General features: G+C 34.2%; 1 protein-coding gene and 2 non-coding genes across 4 annotated transcripts; all 3 read left to right on the plus strand.

Moving 5' to 3' along the window:
• Positions 1 to 1,664: 1,664 nt before the first annotated feature.
• Positions 1,665 to 1,772, plus strand: LOC125843376 (U6 spliceosomal RNA). The gene has a single exon (XR_007443976.1). It is a non-coding gene; the product is annotated as a U6 spliceosomal RNA (small nuclear RNA).
• Positions 1,773 to 13,638: 11,866 nt separating this feature from the next.
• On the plus strand, positions 13,639 to 21,924 carry LOC125841987 (probable beta-1,4-xylosyltransferase IRX9H). Of its 2 annotated transcripts, none has more exons than XM_049521175.1 (5): positions 13,639 to 13,980; positions 14,133 to 15,387; positions 15,794 to 16,043; positions 16,289 to 16,495; positions 21,578 to 21,924. In XM_049521175.1, exons 2-4 carry the CDS (start codon positions 14,483 to 14,485, stop codon positions 16,454 to 16,456), a joined length of 1,323 nt encoding a protein of 440 aa, XP_049377132.1. In that variant the 5' UTR covers positions 13,639 to 13,980; positions 14,133 to 14,482; the 3' UTR covers positions 16,457 to 16,495; positions 21,578 to 21,924. The 2 variants fall into 2 exon arrangements, with proteins under 2 accessions (XP_049377132.1, XP_049377131.1); XM_049521174.1 differs by having other exon boundaries at positions 21,583 to 21,924.
• A 2,146-nt stretch (positions 21,925 to 24,070) lies between these two features.
• TRNAS-CGA (transfer RNA serine (anticodon CGA)) lies at positions 24,071 to 24,152 on the plus strand. The gene has a single exon. It is a non-coding gene; the product is annotated as a tRNA-Ser (tRNA).
• The last annotated feature ends 287 nt before the right edge of the window (positions 24,153 to 24,439 follow it).

Genomic DNA, 24,439 nt, shown 5'->3' on the forward strand with positions numbered 1-24,439 from the left:
TTTTCTCATTGAAAAGAAAACTGAAGGGGTGCAATGCTTGAATGCACTTGGGAAGAAAATAAAAATAATTTTACCCATCCAAGGAAAACTTACTACAAAAAATATACTCGATCATATTAAAGTAGTACTAATTCATCCCAAATCTCTTTTATCATATGATAAAATAATTCTCTTTTTCTTCTTTTTCTTTCCCCATAAAAAGAACACAGAAAATAGAAGTAATTTCCTTACCACAGAAAATACCAACAATGAATTTCTTAAGCTTGTTGCCTCCTGTATTCAGATTAACAAACCAGAAATAATAAAAGATGAAAAGAAAAACACAAAGAACTATCCGAGTCCACAGAACTCACTGTGTGTCCTTAAGAAATTTAATCCCCTCAAGTACCCGAGGTTGCAGATTAATTCCTTCCAAGATAAAACGGATTAACCATTAAAGAAGTAGCGGTACCTCAGACTTCAATAATTTCAACGAACTCAAAATGACAGCAACGAATCACACACAAAAACACGATCGATCGATTTTATTTTGTAAGAAATGTATGCAAAAGAAGGGAAGAATTTTTATGCAGAAAAATGAGAGAAAATCTCTCTATTTATAGCCAACAAAGGATAAAGGTCACAACCCTTTGAAAAGAAGACAACCTTTCAGAAAGGTCCCAACACTTTGGAAAAGGCACAACCTTTCAAATGGTCACAACCCTTTAGAAAGGACACAACCTTTCATAAAGGTCACAACCCTTCGGCTTAGTCACAACCCTTCATTTCCTGTTCACACCTTTAAAACCCAACACGCCCTAACTCCTACCCAAACTATTGTATCCTTGTACGTACTGCTTACCTCTCAAAGATTTTAAAAAATACGATAAGATATTAATTGTATAAATTTTAGGAATTACATAGTTTTAATATGATATTACAATCTATCCTTTTGAATTGACCAAAAGTTTGACAAAATTGTTGTGCTAAATTATTTTAAATATATTTTTAATAAAGTATGATAAAATATTAATAACCTTTTGAATTTAGGCTTGAGTGAAAATTTTTTTATAAAAAAACTATACACTGTATTAAGAATATTCACATGTTTTATATATAGCTTCACAATATTTTTTAATTATTAATAAGAAATTTTACTCACACACCTCAATAATCTCTCTCAAACAAAGTTCCACACGACCTATCAGCAAATGGGTCATTGGCATGAATGCTCATATTTTAAGATGATTTTTAATTTTTGTCCATTAAATTTATTTTTTCTCTCTTCAACACATTAAGTAACAAAAAGGTGTCCAAAAATGCCTTTAACATTGAAAAATCTCAAGGTAAAATTCACAACGCACAAGTTATGACTTACAAGAAAAAAAATTCAAGGCATATATGTCTTATAACAAATCATAAATTCAACTTCAGAACTTACAAAGTTATATCTCTTAATTTTCTAATTTTTTGTTGGACAAGACACTAGTTAAGAATACTTTAGTTTACATTTTTTTAATTAAATGACCAATTGGGGAAAAAATTCAATGATTACTATTAATTAAAGAAACAAAATTAAAAATCATCCTAAAATAGAAATAGTTTGTGCAAAACTTATCAATAATTGGACATCAACAAGCCCCCGCAATAAGTAGCTCGTGCATAAAAGTCCCTTGTGTGTGTTCTTGTCCCTTTGGGAAATATTCGATAAAAGTGAAATCATATAGTGAAGATCCGCATGAATCTTGTATAACAATGACACACATAAATCAAAAATATAATTTCATGCTTTTTCAAGCTATGTACCTTGTTTGGTGAAGATAAATTGAGCTCCACAATCGTCCAGTAAATTATCAATTTTATTATTTTTGAATTAATTAATTTAAAAGTATTTCAAATATGACATAATATTAATTACTTCGTATCAAATTCATATGATCTTCCCCAAAAAATTCAATAATTAAGAGTTAGTATTACTAACATTCATTTCTCTCTCTCACCATCCTTTCTCTCTCTATAACATCAAATTCTTCCTTTTCTTTGATAAAATTAAATCTAGACAACATCATGAAAACAATTCTACGTCCTTTAATTTCCTTTTTTTGTTTTTATGAACTTATCATCCGTTTGTTGACTCTGTTTTGTTTTGGACTTGGGTCACTTTTGGGCCTAAACTTTTCATGTTGGCAACTTTCTATTTAATAAGTGGGCTTTACTCGTATTTAAATCATATTTGTATGCTATAGCTATAGTTTGCATAATTACGCTTCATAGCAAATATAAATATGTATATTTCGCTATACATATACAAAAGAAAGCAGTTGTATAATCTGCTTTGATATACATATACAAAAGATCAATTGTATAATATGTGTTAGTATAAAGCGAGAAAGAGAGAAAGACAAAAGAAAACTGGGCAAGGGAAGATCGTATTTGTATAATCATAAGTGCATAGGACAAAAATATATGCATTTGTATTTGTATATACAATTTTCTCTCGCTTTATACAAACACAAACACAGTGTATACATTTGTGTTTGTATAAAGTGAGAGAGGCGAGTGAGCGAGCGAGATCTGGGAGAGGGGAGAAAGGGGAACAAAAATATATGTATATATACAATTTTCTCTTGCTTTATACAAACACAAATGCATTTTATACATTTGCGTTTTCGTATAAAGTGAGAGAGACGAGTGAGCGAGCGAGATCTGAGAGAGTGGCGAGCGAGATCTGGGAGAGGGGAGAGAGGGGAACGAAAATATATGTATATATACAATTTTCTCTCGCTTTATACAAACACAAAAGCATTTTATACATTTGCGTTTGTATAAAAAACGAGAGAGGCGAGGGAGAGAACGAGAGTGGCGAGCGAGATTCACCAGGAGAGAGGCTAAATTGCAATAGTTTGCTATGGGTACAATTAAATCAAACTATATTTATAGCATTTAATTTGAATTAATAGTTTGCTATTATATACAATTTTCCCAATTTAAATCCTCTTTTTTTTTTAAATTCTACTTTTGCATTTGCTATAAATTAAAACAAAAGTAATTATTTTATTTCAAGAAAACCAATTTATTTTTCTTTCTAACTAGAAATATGAACGCTGCAGTAAGACTTAATATTAAGCTCGATTGAGTGTATGAAGCGAATTTTTAAAATATTTATTATAATTGATGTACAAATTTTTACACTAAATTAATATAATTTAATAAAATAAAAATATATAATATTTAATCATGATTAAACGATAAATTTGTATATTTCAACATATATATGTCAAACAATATTGAATTGATATAAACACTCCGATGTGAACAAGTTTTTACTCAAGGTATATACTACTTCACAATAGTAATGAAAAGGCTAATTAATAACTTATAACAAACATGGAATTGGCTAAGCACACCGAGCAGGTTCACCAGATTTATACATCATTGATCACTAAAAGCTAAAAAGTCTACCAATTAAAGAAGGATTATCGAGATCTCAAGGATTATCATACCTAACTTTCTCTAATTTACCTTGCATCCAAGAGCAAAGTTACAATATTAATTCACCAAAACAATATAATACGATACAATACAATACAGTCTTGTTGAGATATATAGTTTATGTTTTATTCAAAATGTAATTAGTTTTATAATTAGTTTTTAGCTGAGCAGAGTCAGTTAGTTATAAGTTAGTTAACCTTTCATGCTTTTGTTAGTTAGATTGGTTATTCCTTGAATACTGTGCAGGTTGATTAGTTAGCTTCTAGAATCTTCTTAATATTGTTTTGTATAAATACAGTACATCGATCATTGAATGAAGTCAAGTTTTCATTCTTAAATTGCAGAGCTTTTCTTCATTTCAGTTCTCTCTCAAAGCTTAGCTCAACATTCATCAATGGAGAATTGACATTCTCCATAAGCGCTGCTTAATGGTTCAATTTTCATCATTAACGATGCTGATTTTTCGTGTTCGCAAATTCATCACCAATTTCTGTTTTTCTCTTTCTTCTTCACTCACAAACAGATTTGTTTGCACATTATGGAACAAAATAGCTCTCAGGAAGGGACTTCGACTGGGAATCAAGCTCCAATTCATGTTTCTGCAGATCTGACCAGTGTGTTTTATGTTCATCCATATGAAAATGCCTGATCCATGATTGTTCCAGTTCTGTTCGATGGATCTAGATATCGCTCATGGAGACGAGCTGTTCTTCGTGGATTATCTATAAAAAAATAAGATAGGTTTCATCAATGGCAAGATACAGAAACCATCTCCAGATTCAAATACCATCCCTCAGTGAGAAAGGTTCGACGACATGGTGACATCTTGGCTATTGAATTCCCTATCCAAGGATCTCAGAGACAGCCTGCAGTACGTAGACAATGCGAAAGAACTTTGGGATGAACTGGAGGACAGGTACGATCAAACTAATGAAGCTAAATTATTTCAACTGCAGCATGAAATCAACGAACTCAGTCAGGGGAACCTACATATCACTGGTTTCTATACCAGAATCAGGAAACTATGGGAAGAGCTTAGTGCCTTGGACCAGTGGCGGAGGCAGGAATTCTATCAAGAGGGTTCAAATAAAACATAGGCGAAATCCTGAACCCCATAAACCATTGAGCTACTCCTTTGACATATGCTCAGGGGGTTCAATTTTAAATATATACACGTACACAAAAAAAATTGATCTTATATATATAGTGTAATTTTTTTTCCGAGGGGGTCAGATGACCCTTCTGGACACACTCTACATCCGCCACTGCCTTGGACACTAATTCACAATGCACATATCTGTGTACTTATGGTGGTAAATAAAAAATGCACAAAGCTGAGCAAAATAGGAGACTCATTTAGTTCCTAATGGGACTGAATGAAGTTTACACTATTGTGCGAGGTAACATCTTGATGATGAATCCATTGCCCACTATGGCTCAAGCCTTATCCATTATTGTTCAAGAGGAGAGGGAGGTCAGACCTCACAACAAATTCAATTTGGATTCAGCTTCTTTTCATGTGAATGCTGCTGGTACAGCACCAACTTCAGGACTAACTACACCCTTTATAAGAACATTGGGGGCACCAGTAGACCTCCAAATAAGTCCATTCTCTTTTGTGAGTATTGTAAGAAGACTGACTACATCAAAGACAAGTGTTATAAACTCCATGGTTTCCCTCCTGACTTTAAGTTCACTAAGGGTAAGAATGCCGGAATAACAGCCATTTCTCATGGATTCTCTAAAGAACTGATGGGTGATACTCCTACTAAGACTAATGAAATAAGCAAGGGAAAGGGAAAATTGCATGAACAATCAAGCTAAGCACTGACTCAACAACAATCCAATCAGTTGGTGAGCTTGTTGGAACACATCCAGGTTCAAGGAAGCAACAGTACTACAAGGGAAACTGCGAGCAATCCCAATGGTGGAGCTGTCAACTTTGCAGGTATTCTAGCTTGTTACTCCTCAATTTCTGATATTGGGAATTTATCATGTAAATGCCTAAACCTTCCTGTTGATTCTTGGATCATAGACTCAAGGGCAACACACCACATGACCTTCTCAAAGTCACTTCTCATTAACCTTAGACTTTTACCCCATCCTTTCCTAATTACTCTCTCAAATGGTTACAAAGTAAAAGTGACAGAAATTGGTGATGCATGTCTGAATTCTTCACTCACTTTGCACAAAGTAATGTTTGTACCTAATTTCAAATTCAACTTAATTTCAGTACACTGCTTGGTTTCGAACTTAAAAGGGAATGTCAGTTTCAATAATTCTTCTTGTCTGATATAGGACCCTTCACTGAAAAGCCCTCTGGAGATTGGTAGAGCACACAATGGACTTTATTTTCTATGCTCAAAATGCCACACTTCCCCTCTTGCTGCATCAACTTCTATTTCTTGTATTGCAGCTAGTGCACCTAGTTCTTTACCTACTTGTTTTCCTTTTTACCAATTACTAATGTCTCTCCTAAGAACTCATGTAGTACTTCACATGATACTTATAGTATGACTGATTGTACTGCCTCACCTGTAAGATCCATATGTTTGAAGAATAATATTGTGTTTCCTGTTTGTACTTCTAATGTTGTTATTCCTATCTTAAATAATCATGTTATGTCATGTATGTCTCATGGTAACAATGTTGATCACTTGTGGCATAATAGGGTGGGCCATGTCCCCTTTGTCAAAATGAAAGGCATTCCCACTATTCCCATAAACTTTCACCCAAACAGCCTTTCACATGTACCACTATTTCCAGCACCAGCCCTTTTGATCTCCTTCATATGGACTTATGGGGACCCCATCATGTTCCAACACATAATAATTACAAATAATTTTTGACCATAGTTGATGATTTCACTAGATCAACATGGACTCACCTCCTTAGTTGCAAAAGCAACACCCTTCAGGCTGTAAAATCCTTCAGATTGAAAATCAGTTTAGCACCACTGTCAAGTCAATAAGAACTAATAATGATACAGAGTTCACTAACAATGAAACCAACATATACTTTCAAACCAAGGGAATAATACATCAAAAGACTTGTCTTTATACACCAGAACAAAATGATGTAGTGGAAAGAAAACACAAGCACCTTTTAGAGGTTGCCAAAGCACTATTGTATCAATCCAAAATCTCCACTACATATTGGGGAGAATGTATTTTGACAGCCACCTACTTAGTAAAACAGACTTCCCAATTCAATAATTCATAACAAAACACCTTTTGAGATACTTTACCACCAAAATCCTACTTACTCCCACTTTAGGTCTTTTGGGTGTCTATGCTTCCCTACCCTAAAAGCCACAAAACTAAATTTGATACAAGAACCACACCTCACATATTTGTTGGATACCCTTTAAATACAAAGGGTTATAAGGTTCTAGACCTAAGCACCAAGAAGATACATGTTTCCAGAGATGTGACATTCCATGAAAACATTTTTTCTCTTATTTTTTCTGAGTCTGAGTCTGAGTCTGATCATAGTTTTACAACAGCGTTGAAATCTTTAAATATTGATCCAAGCATATTGAATTTCATTTATGGTGTCTTTAGCAAAACCTCTGTGTTGGATGATGACACCTCTTTTGTTGTCACTGATACTAGTTTACCTGTACCTTCACAAACACCACCATCTCCAAGTTTTGATCATTCACTGAATATTAATCCAGCACCACTAAATGACCAAACCTCTATTGATCACCCCTTGCCCAACACCACTACTCAACATCTAGACCAAATACCAAACCTGAGAAGGTCTAGTAGACCTCACATTACACCAACCTACCTGAAAAAATATAGTCACTACCTGCCCTCCTTACAACACCAATCCTCAACATCTTCAGAACCTTCTTCTCACCTTGTTTTTTCTGAAAATTATCTGCCCCTCACATGTCTTGGACAGAATAGCCAACAAACAGTTAAAGGTCTTTTACATGACAATGAACCACATTCTTATGAGGAAGCAACACTTGATCCTGCTTGGCAGGCAACAATGACATCAGAATTTGAAGCTCTTTATGCCAATGACACTTGGGACCTTGTTAAACTGCCCATAGGGAAGAAGGCCATTGGATGCAGGTGGGTTTACAAAGTTAACAATAAAGCTGATGGCACAATAGAGAGGTTGAAAGATAGACTTGTTGTGAAGGGATACACTCAATTAGCTGGCATTGATTACAATGAGACTTTCTCCCCAGTTGTTAAGATGACTACAATTAGGACTTTAATAAGTATAGGTATTAAAAGGGGCTGGGATATGTTTCAACTGGATGTGAACAATACATTCCTTCATGGAGACTTACATGAAGAAGTGTATGTGGATGTACCTCCAGGCCTCATGGTGAAAGATGCAGGGTTAGTTTGTAGACTCAAGAAGTCCTTGTATGGATTGAAGCAAGCAAGTAGACAGTGGTATGATAAGTTGACACAAGTTTTGTGCTCAAGAGGCTACTCTCATTCAGACAGTGATTATTTTTTGTTCTATAGGAAGATTGGTCCCTCTTTGGTTTTTGTTGTTGTTTATGTTGATGATGTTATCCTAACATGCACTAATATTGCAGAAATCAGCTCTTTAAAGAGTTATCTACATAATGAGTTCAAGATTAAAGACTTGGGAAGACTACAATACTTCCTAGGCTTGGAAATTTTATACAAGGAATCTGGGGTTCTAATCTCTCAAAGGAAGTTTACTACAGATTTGCTATAAGAGTTTGACTGTTCAGATTGCACACATGTTCAGTCACCTCTTGAATCCACTGTTAAACTTAAAGCAGATGAGGGTTTATTGTTGAAAGATCCTACACACTACAGGAAGTTAGTAGGTAAGCTTAACTTTTTGACCAACACAAAAATGGACAGAGCCTTCAGTGTACAACACCTCAGTCAGTTTCTTCAAAATCCTAGAGAACCACATCTCAAGGCTGCTTACCATGTTCTCAGATATCTCAAGAGTGATCCTTGCATGGTATACATTTGTCCAATAATGCAGATTGCTCAATTACTGCTTATTGTGACTCAGACTAGGCTGCCTGCCCTGATACAAAAAAATTAGTAAGTGGTTATGTTCTGCTGATGGGGGATAGCCCTATTAGTTGGAAATCTAAGAAGCAAACAACCATATCCTTATCTTCAGCTGAAGCAGAGTACAGAGCTGTTAGAAAAGTGGTGGGTGAGTTAGTATGGTTGGAGAGGCTGCTGACTGAATTAGATTTGCCATGTAACTTGCCTATATCTGTGTTTTGTGACAGCCAAGCAGTTGTTCACATAGCAAAGAACCCTGTGTTTCATGAAAGGGCAAAACACATAGAGATGGATTGTCATTTTGTTAGAGCTAAACTGCAAGAAGGCCTCATTACACTCCATCACATTTCGACTAATGATTAGCTAGTTGATGTTTTGACAAAAGCTTTGCCAAGTGCCAAACACTCAAACATTCTACACAAGTTGGTTGTGAGCTACTCACCACCAACTTGAGGGAGGGTGTTGAGATATATAGTTTATGTTTTATTCAAAATGTAATTAGTTTTTAGCTGAGCAGAGTTAGTTAGTTATAAGTTAGTTAACCGTTCATGCTTTTGTTAGTTAGATTGGTTATTCCTTGAATACTGTGCAGGTTGATTAGTTAGCTTCTAGAATCTTCTTAATATTGTTTTGTATAAATACAGTACATCGATCATTGAATGAAGTCAAGTTTTCATTCCCAAATTGCAGAGCTTTTCTTCTTTTCTGTTCTCTCTCAAAGCTTAGCTCAACATTCATCAATGGAGAATTGACATTCTCCATAAGTTCTACTAATCAATAAGTACAATACAATACAATACAATACTATACATTATGAAACAATACGTAACAACCGTCCAAACAAAGCGTAAAGGGGGTTTTGCAGGCTCAATGATGAGCGGATAGCTCTAAAGTGGATTCATCGTTAGAAACATACAAACTAAAAGAAACTGAATTACAACGTGATTCTTCAAAACCAAAAGTCTTGGTTACGTTATTGCTAAATATGATAAAAATAAGATTATGAAATTTGCTAAATATTATTCAAATAAGATTATAAAATTTGCTAAATAAGATAACCGAGCTGCCTACTAATTCGTACTTACACAAAATAAACTTGTTGCCTATAAACACATGCTCTATATGCAATATGAATATGGGTATGAAAGAAACCATAGTTTATATATCTTTTTCCACTATACTAATGCTACCTATATTATTGGAAATTTTTTAATCTCCTAACTTATATTAATTTAAGGGAAAATTACGCAGTTAAGCAAATATATACTAGTTAATTAGATAACATAATTAATTAGTTATAATTTGCATTAATTACAATTCGAAACTTACTTCTAGCTATAATTACACTCTTGTCTCTCGCCTCTCTCCTCTCTCCTCTCCTCCTCTCTCTCTCTCTCCTCTCTCTGGAATCCTGCTTGCCTCTCTCCTCTCCTTGCCCAATCTCTCTCTCGATTCTCTGTTGCGAATCTCTCTCTCACTTTATACAAACACAAATGTATAATTTGTGTTTGTGTTTGTATAAAGCGAGAGACTGCATATACAAATACATATCTCTTCTTCCTATACACTTATAATTATACAAATACAAATTTCCTCTGCCCGATTCTCTTTTTCCTTTCTCTCTCGCTTTATACAAACACAAATTATACAAATACAATGTATAATTTGTGTTTGTATAAAATGAGAGAGATTGGGTATACAAATACAAATGTTTTAATTTGATTCAATTGTATACAAATTCAAATTGTATGCAGATATACAAATACAATCATTGATACATATACATAGTAGTTACATATATACAATTATCTAACCGATATACATATACAATTCACCTCTCATCACTCTTTGCCCTCTCTCGCTCGCCTCTCTCCACTCTTTGCCCTCTCTCACTCGCCTCTGTCCTCCATCTCCCAATCTCGCTCGCCACTCTCCTCCTTATAACATATAGCTACAAATTGTAATTAACAAACTATAATTATGAAGTATAATTAAGCTATTTTTGAATGACTTTATGCAAAATTTTCCCATAATTTAATAAGTCAGGCTACATCCTATTCTTTTGATTTTCTTCAGACTTCTCAACATTGGTGTTAGTAATTGCCCTCACAATAAAGATCTTTTAATACCCCTACACATTTTGGCATTATGGAAAGTTCTAAACAAATATATTTTTAACAAAAAAATTACCAACACTAACACTATTAATGGTTATGAAGCATCATTATCTTCTTTTTGTAATCTTAATTTTTGTGAAAGCTTATCAAAAGCTGGTAGTAGTAATAGTAGAATCTATAGTACTAACCATAGGCTAGATAGTACTGAAGCTATCTTGTATAACATTGACAAATCATTTGACCTCCATGTACCAATTACCTAAATTAATATAATTCTCTCTTTTCTATATATATATATATATATAAAATCTACAAAGACCCAAGTGGCTTTATAAAAGTGATTAAAAAAAGTCATACCATGATGCCAATTATAAAAACCCAAGTGACTTTATAGTTGAAATTCTCATAATACCCTCTCTCATCCCTTGCTTATGTTGAATCAAGATTTTATTGGTCTTCTTTGATCCGCGAGTGCAAATCGATAGCTGTGAAACTATCTCTGACTTGATGACTGCTTTACTTTTCACCTTTTCCTGGGGCATAGAAGGAGTTGATCACGGTCTTATGAAGAGTTAACAATTTATATATAGTAGTAAATAAATTAATTTAGAGCAGGTTTAGTCATGTGAGATAAAATCATGATTTGAAATTATGATATGAAATAATATGAGATGAAGTTAAAGTTTTGTTTGACATGCAATTTGAATTTTTAATTTGTACGTTTTGCTCGTAAACATAAAAATTCATAAGTTGTAAAAACTATCAAAATTGCTTCAATTCTTTATACAATCATACCAAATAAGCAAAAGTTCATAATAAAAGTATAAAAAGCAGACGATTTGGACCTGCCGTTCTATCACAATTTTAATTTTAATTTTTAAATGCAACACTTATTGACCGAACTTTAGCTCAATAAAAAAATAAAACTAAACATGAGTTATATTGTACAACTCTTTAATTTAATCCTCTCACATGTACTGTATGGACAATCTCCTCACATTGAACATGCATTTATCGATATAAATGATTTGAATGTTGGTAAAAGTAACAATGAGAGTAATGGCTATATTCGATATAAATGGTTTAAAGGTTGGTAAGAGTAATAATATCAACTATAAATTTGATTTACATATATATGAAATAAATGGTTGGTATATATAAAATTGATGTTTTTTTTTTATAAAATGTAAACTTGTAGGTAAAATTTTATATTTGAAAAATGTGAAATCATGATATGAAATTTCCAAATCAAGTTTTTTGGAGAATTTGAGATTTCATCTAATGATTTCAAATCATGAGATGGAATAGCATGTCCAAATGTTGATTTCCATCTTATGATTTCAAATCACGAGATGAAATTGTACGTCCAAATGACTGCTTAGTTAGTCCATATTCTATCTTGTATAAGATAATACACAAATTTTCTCATAACTTATATATATATTATTAGTATACGTGTTTCTAATTACCAATCAAACGTCGTAATATATTAATTTTATATATGTAACTTACTTCTTAACTAGGCACCAAAGATTGTATAAGTTATGCATAAATTAATACAAGAATGAGTTGTGTCTTTACTAGCTACCAAACGATCCCTTAAAATTAGTAAGAATTGAGCAGAGTGGATTATGATATGATTTTTAGCTCATTTCAGTTCAAGTAATTTCTGAATCGATAACTCGTCCATCTATTAACTTAACTCATTTTAACATGTCCAAATTCAACCCAACCAAGCCATTGACACCCCTAGGATCTCATATATTCAATGTACTAGAACTTTCTCATGACAATGTTAAAACAAATTCTGAAGTATTTGATCATTGCCAAATTAAATTAAGCATGATTGCTTATAGTTCACTAGTCTATATGAATAGTTTTACCCCCAACAAAAATCCATAAAGTAGGGAAATTAATTGAATAACATGGTGAATGTATATAACAACAGAAAAGATTACATTTTGAATCTGCATCCTAATTATTATCATTTATTAGTTAATCATTATTGTACTGACTGCTAGCTCTCTTTTTTCCCCCTTTTGATAGGTGGACACATTTTCTCTTGTACGGTCCTTTATGGTGTTTTTTTAAATTAGTATAGCAGGAATATTATTTTTGTAACAAAAAGGGAAAATAATACAATATATTAGGCTCATTTTGCCACATTATTTGATTGCGTATGGAGTTTAATATATTAATTTAACTTATACCCCTATTCTATAAGCACTAATAGAAGAAAATTAATGTAATCGTATTAATGACCTGTCTTGTTTTTTTAAAAAGAATGGTGCTAGGTAAGGTGTGTCTAGGACTAGTTTTTATTAATAAAGAAAAAAAAGGATCTCAAAGAGAAAAGTACAAACAAGGGTCTATGCCTTATTTTACTAATTCTAACGAGGTAACAAGCATCTACTAATTAACAAGTATGAAGAAAATAAAAACTAGAGAAAAACTAAATATTCTATGATTTTTATAGAGTTTTTTTTTTTGAGAAGGTATCTTCATAGATTTTATAATATACTCTATGATAATACTACAAATAAGAATGCTTAAGTAATGCAAAAATATAAAATCTAAGAATAAAATTGAGTTATCAACCTCAAACTTCATTTTATATATACCTTTTCTTACTAAAATATTATATCAAACTTTAAATTTATTTTATCAAATAGTTATTTTTTTAAAACAATAAGACCGGTCATGTAATGATTCAAAATTTGTGGAATGTGTCAATACTTCCGTCTGTTTTAATTTATATGTCTTTTTATTTAATAGTTGATCTTCAAAAAATATATTTTAATTTTGCTAAAATACTTTATAAATATCTATAGTTCATTTCGTACCACATATTTTATAAATTATTTTATTATTTTAAAACTTTATATCAAGTCAAACTAGATTGACCATGCGGTATTATAAAGATAAAAATTTAGCAGTGTGACCCAAAAAAAAAAAGAAAAAAACATGTATATATAAAGTGAGTAGTAATTAAAAAGAGATAATGTGCCCTTTTTTTCTTGTTCTTTTTACCGTGGCAATTGTAGTGGCTGTTTTGCTCAAGATTCAAAACTTTGAACACTTTGAGCTCATTCAATATGTTTGATTAGTTGCCCCAAAAAGAAGGGTTATTGAAGTTTCTATTTTCAGCTCTGTCTTAGCTAAATTGTCTCAAAAAGAGGATTTTTTTTCTTTTGCATAACCTCGGGGAACTGTGTGATTGCTTCTTGTTGTTGTTTGTCTTTCTATTGAGTTGAATACCAAAAGATCGATGACCCTTTTCTTATTGCAAGAAAATGGGGTAACCCTTTTCATTTGAGCCCAAGATTTGCTCATCTGAAGTTCAAATCTGGCGTTTTCTTCAGGTCAGAATTGACTTTTTTCTTTAATGGGTATTGGCTTTTTGTTGACTTCATTCAAGATTTGGTTGGTGGTGGTGTTGTGCTCTTCTGTAAGAAAGCTTTGATTTTTTTTATTTTTTCTTATATATGTATGGTGTTTCATTGTTTGATTATAGATCAATACTTAGAGAAGCTTTGAATGTTGAAGAATGGACAATGTATTGTGATTGACTCTTGTGCTGCCAAAAGAGTCTGGTGGTTAGTTGAGCTTGTGCTGAATTTGCTATTTTTGAGGATATTTTCACTGTACTTGATGTACTAAGATGGAGTTACTAACTGTTCTGGTTCTTATAAGCTTTCCCCCATTTTTAGATGTCTATAGTTTCAGAAATTTTCACCATATTGATTTAGCTGGATAAGGCCTGTAAGGTAGAATTACTTTAGTGTGCCAAATTTAGTGAACTTCGTATTGGTTACTTTTAGCTAGAGTCTCTTTGAAACAATTTAGTGTTGCCTGGTTACTATTATGGCTTCGATTAGAAGAACGTTGTCCCCAGTGCCTCGTCCTGGAAGCACTATGAATGGAGAAGTATGTCCTGCAGCCTCTCCACTGTCCAAGTCTTCATCATGTACCAATAGTAATACACCAACTGGTGCATTGCTTCCTTCTTTTGGTTCATTCGATTATGCCATCTACAAGGTTCAGACATTTGTAGTTGGTCTTTTGTCACGACGATCTTCTAGGCCCTTAGAAAGGTCAAAGTTGAAGGGGCTCATTTGGAGGAGAGCTATTCTGCAATTGTTTTTCTGCTTCATTCTTGGAGTATTTATTGGCCTTACTCCATTACTAAATTTGTCAACAAATTTTATCTCTAAACATCAAGCTTTATCCTTTGAGGTCCTCCAGCCAGAAGAAAATGCTCGATCATATGATGTATCTAGAAATGTGACTTCAACCACAGAGGACTTGCCTATCATAGATAATTCGACATCAGAGCCTAACTTAGTACATGTTGAACTGAAAGAAGACATTGCCTACAATGCCTCCTTTAATCAATCACTTGACCAAGATATGACAGTGTCCCGTAAACTTTTGATTATTGTGACTCCTACAGAAACCCGTCCATTTCAAGCATACTATCTAAATCGTCTGGCCTATGCATTAGAGTTGGTGCCTTCTCCTTTATTGTGGATAGTTGTTGAGATGAACTCCCAATCTGTTGAAACTGCTGATATATTGAGAAGAACCGGAGTCATGTACAGACATCTTGTGTGCAGCAAGAACTCAACTGATGTGAAAGAGAAAAATGTGCATCTAAGGAATGTGGCACTCTCTCACATTGAAACACACCACCTTGATGGCATTGTCTATTTTGCTGATGAGTACAACATATACTCTGCTGATGTCTTCGAGCAGATGAGACAGATCAGGTACTCTATTTGTTAAATTTTCTTACTTTTGGGGTGTTAGCAACCTTGTTTTACTTTTGTGATATAAAGCAAAGTGGAAGCAAGTTTCAGTAGTCTGTATCCTTATAGAACATTACCTATGTTCAAATTAGTTGATATTTGCATGTTCTCGTTTCCTTTATTTCTTGCTTAAGCTGTTATTATTTTTCTTATAGTCCATCTTTAAATCCTTATCAAGTAACTTTCGTACTCCTATGGCTTCTTGATCACTCTGATCTTGGGTGTCTCTCATTGTGTGTGTATATATATATATATATTGGTATAACCATTTGGTCTATGACTCCAAATGCCAATCATGCCTCTAGGTAGTGTGCTGAGTCTATGATTCCATGTATCAACGTTCTTGATAGAAAATTGTTGTATGCAGCCGGATCGGGACATGGATTGTGGCAAGACTAGCTGAAAATAATAGGAAAGTTATCTTGCAGGGTCCAATCTGTAACGGCTCTCAGGTTATAGGTTGGCACACTGAAGGTATGACAAAAAGACTTCAGAGATTCTATGCAGAAATATCGGGATTTGCATTCAATAGTACGATACTTTGGGATACAAAGAGGTGGCACCGACCAACACTAGAACCTATAAGGCAGTCTGATACAGCCAAAGCTAGTTCTCAAGTGAGTTCTGCCTCTGTCCTGGATCTCTGATGATTGGTACTTAAAATAAGATATTCTGTTAGTGGATAGTTCCACATTCACCACAGCTAATGTGATGGTGTACCTTCAAGAACATGACTAGTGAAACTGAACTTGAAGTTGGAGCACCAGTCCCAACCACCCTTGAGAGAAAGGGGAAGGGCTACTACAGCTATTATCTGTATTACCATATGCAAAAATGTCAGTCCTAATGATTTTATTTACAGGTGAGCACATTTATCGAACAAATGGTGGAAGATGAAAGCCAAATGGAAGGCTTACCAATGAACTGTTCAAGAATCATGGTTTGGCAATTCAACACGGAGATATTGTACCCATATCCTCATGAATGGATGGTGAAGAATTACTCAAGAACCAGTACTTCAGTTGGATGACAAATTTGACATGCCGATAGATTCTTGAGCATTGATAAGGTGAGTGAATAATGCCTATGTTTTCTCGTGTAGTTCCTTACTTGTTCTTTTACTGTCATCTTTCTGTTTCCAGCTTTTATTAAAAATAATATGGACATTTTTCCAGTTGTTATTCATCTGTGTTGTATATTTTCTTTTATGAGGTGTGTGCTTGTCATGCTAGGATAAATAATTCCTTTCTTCCACTTCCCCCCCTCCCACGGTCTGTTCAAGTTGCTGCTATTTCTTTTTGATCATTAAAAGATTACGTTATAGAGAATCCAGCAACATGAAGATGCTGTCGAATATTTACAGAGGAAACATCCTGCTGAATTTGTGAAGAGTTCAAAAAGTCTATCATGGCCTCTGTATCATGTGCAATAGATATGTTACCCCCCATCTCCTCCAAAAAAAAAAAAAGTAACGAGATAATCTGTATTTAATTCTAACTACAGATTCAGTTTGCTTTAAAAATTTCTTGCGTTCCTTTCCTTCTTATTGGTCCACCAAACAGCTGAACATATTGAGTTCCAAATTTTCAATTTTTCCTTTTCCATCCCTTTAATGTACTAATGTTGCAGGCTTGCAACAGCTCCTTCGTTGTCCTAGGCATAGTCCAATTGTTTCCCACAATGTTCAGGATGAGGTCCCAGGTTTACTTGGTGAATGAGCAGTGGATGCAGAGGTGATATATGTCCTCATTTTGTCTTCCATACAATGTGCATCTGCGTATATTGACACCTCGTTTTGAAGATTCTAAGGAGTTACCTATTCTCTCAAACACACTATCCAAGTAAAGCATTCCACCTTCAAAAGTGCCTTATTTCTCCAAATACACTTCCAAGGTCAGTGGAGAATGGTGGAAGAAGTTCCCTTAGGTGTTCGTAGCAATCTTTAATTGAAAATTTACCTTTTGCTTCTCCAAATACCCTTCAGTTTGCTGTTTTTTCCTGTGATTTTTATATATTAGTGACAATGTCATAATCATCGTCATTCTTACGTAGTTTATGAAATCACATACTGAAAAATCTCTAAGTTAAGTCACAATTGCCACTTATCCTTGGTATTAGGAAAATTATAGGTATTAACTTTTTCTATACCAGTCTACTGATATTCAGTCCTCATTCTCCTTGATTCTGAGTGTTTCTTTTCTTTCCTGCCATATGATATGCATAGCAAGAAATTGATCTGCTTAGAACAGCACCTGCTTTTTTGCTACCTAAATTATCCTCTGAAGCCTTAGATCCAAAAGGCTGCTTCTTTGCTACCTAAATTTCCCTATGAACTTCACTCACCAAGAGTAGGGATGGCAATGAGCGAGGGTGTCAAGGCAGGGTGAAGCAAGACCTAGCCCACTTTGGAGGACGTGGGGCATGGATGGAGGAATGTCAAGTGGCACTGCATGGGGTGGGGGGGGGGGAGTAGATTGATTTTTCGGTGTCATGGGTGGTGCTCTGCTGCATACTCGTTTGGTTCCATTAATGCCCTTCCAATTTGGTTTACTGTATTCCTTTTTGTTGCACATATAGGTTTGTGGTCTTACATTTTTTATTTCTTTTTCTTTTGCCCGAGTTCTGAAATGACTGATTAATTTTTATGTAATTCACATGTTTTTTGTGTTTAAATATATTACACACAATATAATTAGTATTGTATCCATTTCATTTTCTATGGCGGCATTTGACTAGATGTAGAGTTTAAGGAAGAAAGAAATACTTTTCTCACATAAGCTAAATATAAATATAATATACCAAAAGTAGTAGCGATTTCTAATTGGCTTCTTTGTATTATTACAATTCATATAAGAGCATTCCATTAAGGGTGCATTTGTTATGGAGGAAAAAAAATGTTTTCTAACTTTTCATGTTTGGTTGGCCAAATTTTTTGGAAAGCAGTTCTTTGGGAAACAAGTTTCTTAAAAATTAGGAAAATGACTTCCCTAGTGGTAAGTGACATTCCAAGCACGTTGTCTCTTCCCCAATCGCCGTCACCCTTTGAGCACCCCACACCCCCTGACCCCCCACGCCTCACCCCATCCCACCACAAATGTTTTTCTAGATCACTTGTGAAATAGTCTTGAGACTATTTTTTGCTTACTTACCAAACACCAAATAATAAATAAGAAAATCACTTTTGTTTCAAAAATAACATTTTCCACGTAAACATTTTCCTTCCTACCAATCACACCCTAAGAGTAATTCATAAATGTTAAAATTAAAGAAATGTATCAATATTATTATTTTATTTTATTGATAACTATTGTGTCCGGGCCAACTTGTGCGCACCTCGACTAATTCCATGGGATACCTCCCACCAACAGCAGGTACCATGTAACAATGAATTGCCTCTCTTATCTCCTTTCCAGACTACAGAATCTGGTTTATCTGGCTGAGATGTATGCATTCTGATACGAGTAGTCTTTACTTCCCATTCAAAAAACAATTCCTCCTTAGCCCTAAATTTCATCCTTCACTACTCCAGAATGCAATAGTTGCCTCTTAGTTAAGAACTGTGCCAAAAACTTTAGGGAAGGCCTGCCTCATGATCTAACCACTGGTCAATCCATGTTCAGTTTTTTTTTCCCATCACCTACTACAATCTCTATTAATATTTGAAATTCTTCTGGTGTCTATTAATGTTCTTCCCTAGAGAAACACCATATGGCCCAGCTGTTTGTTTATTGCACCATGGCCCATCCAACGTTGTGATGATAACTTTTTTACACAAAGCCGGTTCTTCCACATTGAATTCCCATAGCAATTTGAAGAGTAAGTTTTTGTTAGGCTTCCTCAGGTCTCTTATTCTCTGCCCTCCCCACTTTTAAGAGTGTGTATCATTTCACCATCTCACTAAGTGTAATCTATGGCTCTTGGAATCACTTTCCTTGAAGTCCCTTCTTAATATTATATCCAGTTGCTTCCCTGCCTTTTGAGGTAATGAATGCCATGACATATAATAAGTTGCAGTCCCATCGAATGCACTATTTATGAGGGTGAGTCTATCCCCAAAATAAAGATATTGCGTTTCCCATGAAGCCATCCTTTTTTTCTCATTTGCCATCACATTCTGTCATACACCAGTCTGTCTGTGATTATGTTCAGCTCCAAGGAGAAGACCCTCAAGTACATAGGAGGAATATTTCACTTTTATGTCCCAGTTTACTTTCTAATGACTCCATGTTACTCACGTTGTTAACACAGAAGAACTGCTCTGTGCTAAATTGACATGTAACTTAGAAACAGCTTCGAAATTTAACATAATTACTTTCAAGTACCTAAGTTGTGATCCTCTGCACCAGAGAATACCACGGTATCATCTGCATATAGCGTGTGCGATACCTCAATCATGTTCTGTCTTTCAGTACCAATTAAAGGTCATTGATCAATTTCCTTTTTTACCTGACTACCGATCATTCTACCAAGAAAAGAGGAATGAAGGTAAAGGGTGCCCTTGCCTTAATCCTCTTTGTAGCCAGAAGTAGTCTATAGGAGCCCCATTGATTAGGATTGAGAACCTGACTCTAGTGCTATCAATCATTGGAACCAGTCATCTCCAAATTTCAGAGCTGTCATGAAATTTAGCAAAAAGGTCCAATAAACACTGTCATATGCTTTCTCTAGGTCTAGTTCGCAAATGACTCCTGTTTCCCTGTGCTTTTGCCTAGTAACCAAACATTCATTGGCACCTAGTGCTGCTTCCATAATCTGCCTCCTGTGCAAAATGCATTTTGATATTCAGTGATTCTATTCCTGGTCACCACTTTCATCCTTCATTGAATATACTGCAATAGTTTTGTATATGCTGCTCAAAGGACTGATAGATCAAAAGTCTTCTGACTAAATATCTCCATTCTTTTTAGGGAAGAGTGTTATGAAGGTAACATTTAGGTTATTCATAAATGTTCCTTCTATTTAGAAATATTCAAAGGTGTCCATTATGTCTCTTTTTTGAAGGACCAACATCTCTGGTAAAAAGCTATGGTATATTTGTCAGGTCCCAGGGACCTTATCCTCAGCATTAACTTTTATGACACTGAATACTTTCTCATCTGTAAAACGTTCCGGTAGCCGTTTGATACTATAGAGTTGTAGAGGAAACTAATGCTTCTCAATTTGCTCATGCTTCAGTTTGGAGAAAATGTTAAATAATCGAATCAGCTGCATATATTTCATTTTTAATTGATGTAATCATTTATGTCAACTATTGTGAAGAGGTAACCATTTACGTCAACTGCAATGATTTAACCATTTATGTCAACTACTATGAACAATTATTTAATTGATGAAACTAAATTGAGTCAGAGTACAGAAGAGGTTGAATGTAGGAAAGGGAAGGAGACTAGAGAGAGTCTTCCTAACAGCTAAAGGAAAGATGTGAGGAAAGAAAAAAGATAAATTGAACATAGGTTGGGAGATCCAGACAAGTAGGTAAATTAATATAGAAAGGAAGTTGAATCAATTGGGTTAGTGTGTATAGGGAGGGGTTTCACCTGTGTGGCATGTGAGGTGAGGGTGTGACAAGGAGAGATCATCTCTTGAAAGGTAAAATCAAACCCTGCCATTCCCTATTGCCGTCTGTAGCAAAGTCTGTCTTATGCTGTGCACCATACTGCGTTATGTGAAAATGAAGGAAGAATATAACGGCATTGAAAAGAACATGTAATTGAACATTGGAGCATGGCTAAATGTTTTTGGGGCTCACACTGAAATTGCTATTCTTAGAACAAAGATATTGTGTGGACTCTTTAAGGGAGCAAATGATGTCATACAAAAAGAAATGTGCTTGCTAAGATCTTAATTGAGCTCTGTGAAATTTGATTCAACGATCTTTGGTAACATCAGGCAGAAAGTATTGAGAGAGTTGCCTCATTTATATTAGCGCTCAGGAGAAAATATAGCATCTAAATTCATTACTACATTCTTGTTTGACTCCAAAATTCAGAGTAACAGGACTTTTCTTAATTCTGTAAGACATTTATAAGAAACTTGGACAACTAAATAGTAAGTACCAACTGAAAACAGAATGACTTTTTCATGATGTTGTTCTTCCCTTTGTCACAAGTTTTGGTATTAGCTGTTTGACAAATTATGCAATCTTTTCTAGTGCAGGGGAAATTTAGTGAACAGTTGTGAGCGTCAGCTGCATATATTTATCGGACCAACCACTTGAATGCTGTCAGTTTCGAGCTTGTAATGTTTAACTACATGCTGTAGTATCTAAAGAGACCAAGGAGGCCAGTTATCTCTGCCCTTTCCTCCCTCTCCCCACACTCCTCTTCCGTTTTCCTGTTCTGCTGCTATATCAGTAGATATTTATCTGTACAGTTGCTTAGCTAGTCACGGTATAGTCTTCTGGCTACCAAGTCAGAAGCAGCAAAATTGTGGCCATATGGAAAAAAATATTTACAACAGATAGGTGAGTTTCAAGTTCCTAGCCAATTCTTTCTAAAACCAAGGTGATCATGGAGTATTGTTCTTCAACTGGCTGCTTTACTTATTGACTTGTGCATATGTTAAGGTGCTACTCCATTATTTGATTTTTCTTGTTTGACATCATTTCATAGCTTTCAAGGTTTAGAACTAACTAAGATTATTCAAAAAATTTAGAACTTTTATATGATTTCTCCATCAACTAAATTTTGAACCATTTTGATATTTTCTTCTACAGTACAAAATTAATATAATATAGAGATTGACTTACATCTTAAACTCTGTGTCCAATCAAATATTTTTACGTTAGATGGAATGGCTGGGGTCGATGGTTTTGCAAGTCTTCTTTTGTCTAGTGTAATACATTTTCCAAGTGGCACTGTCTTTCAGCCACTGCTGCATCCTAATTATTGAGGCAAAACTAACCAGCTGCAGCTCAGGACTGATGTGGGGTTATATTCAACTTTACCTTGTTAAAAACTTGGAACACTAAAATGAATTTATATCGGCCTTTCACTTCGTTTCGTTCTTCTTCTTTATTCTTCATTCAAAGAAATGAAAACTAAACATTTTGTTTCAATAATTTAAGTTAAAAAGTAATCTTTTTATAAGTTGTTTTGTTCAAAAATAATAATTAGATCTTTAAGTGAAGACATTAGACTGGAATTTGAGAAATAGTATCCCCTCCCCACTTCACACTCCTAATGGAAAATTTTAAAGGGAAATTTGCATCAATATACAGTCCAACATAACATATCTTAGTTGCTGCTAAATTCTTTTTATTGTTTTTGAATTTGCACATTTTTCTATATTGATTCTTCATTGTTTTTCTTTTTCTGATTTTGTCCTTAGAAAATATCCTTAATAATTTCGTCTTGTTTGAAGGCTCATTTGGAAGTGTAGCTGGACAAAAAAAGAATTTGTAAGTAGTTGCTGTAAGAACTTTTATTCTATCACAATATTTCATGAATTATAAATAGGTTTCAAATATGATTTTATTTTCACGGATCAGTTCTGATATTTTTTTACTAGTGAGAATTTGTCGGGTATTTAAAGAGGGACTATTGCTTGACATATTTGAAAATAGGTTAAAATCGATATTGATTGAAAAATGTCATGTACGTTGAAAATAAGTACGAATTAAAAAATAGTTTTTTAGATGAACTCATAAATCTTGTAAGACTAATGAGACTCTTGATAGTTACAAGGGTTGTGGTGCACTCGTGGGAGTGTGTCACCCTTAATCAGAGGTCTCGGGTTCAAGCTCTGGGTATGGAGAAAATCTTGTTGGGAGCGTCATCCCCGAATGGGCCCTGCATTGCTCGATCCGGATTTAGTCGGAGCTCCAATGTGGGCTCCAGACACCGAATGGGAAACCAAAAAAAGACTCTTGATAGTATGATACCATTGTTTTTTATTTATTTATTTAAAAAAGGATAGTGCATCAAAAAAGTTTGAAAGTATTGATTGAAAATTGTTATTTTTATCAAGCATAAAAGAGAGCTATATAATCAATTTGAACGCATAATGTGCAGAAATCTGCAATTCAAAAATTCAAAAAGGCTAAAATATCTCATCAACCTAATAAAAAAATTAAACTCAAATTCGTCCTGAATCTAAACAATTTATTGTGCTAAAAAAATAACTTCAATAACTAAAAGTAATTTTCAACGGGTCTTTTTTTCCCCAATAATTCTTTGTTTTCCGTTAAAAGTAAAAGAATGATGTAGTTGGTGAGTGATGTAAAATTAAGGGTGGCAAAATCAAACTCAACCCGTTCAATCTATTTAAGTTTGGGCGGATCAATATATAACCAGTATTGACTCATGAAAAATTTTGTCAATTTTTTTTAAAATTTATTTTTTTCAATTTGATATGTTGTTTATAGCCATAATAATGGAAAAAATAATTTTATTAGGTACTAAAATAGTTTTAAAAGAACAAATAAAACAATTAAGCATAGTAAAAATTAAGTCGGGTTGGGTCTTGACCCATAATGTTACCCACTACCTAACCTATTTTGACCAAAACAAATTTGGATTGGGTTGAGTCTTGACCCGATTGTTGTCTTAACCCACTATGACCCGTCCAATTGCTATTTCTATGATACACATTGTTGAGCACATAAAATATAAATAAGAGTACGATGGAAGATTACACAAGCAGCGTCAATATGTCCGAGTGGTTAAGGAGACAGACTCGAAATCTGTTGGGCTTTGCCTGCGCAGGTTCGAATCCTGCTGTTGACGTTTTTTTTTTTTTTTCAACTCTTATGTTTTATTCTTTTCCTTCTAATCTATCATCGTTTTACAAGTTTTATACCTAAATTTTTGAGTGTTCATAGAATTTCCTAAACTCTGATAAACTCATATTGAATTGCCCACAAGAGGAATATGACATGTTACGCGAATATAATCACGCTTCAAAAGCTCCTCCAAAGAGTTTCAAAGTGACATTATACCTGGAATTCTTTTTGAGTGAATAAGTTAGAATCCTCCCCTATATTATCATTGTTACGTGAGTTTCATACCTATAG

This window comes from Solanum stenotomum, chromosome 10 (assembly GCF_019186545.1).
Source record: "Solanum stenotomum isolate F172 chromosome 10, ASM1918654v1, whole genome shotgun sequence".
Classification (NCBI taxonomy): domain Eukaryota; kingdom Viridiplantae; phylum Streptophyta; class Magnoliopsida; order Solanales; family Solanaceae; genus Solanum; species Solanum stenotomum.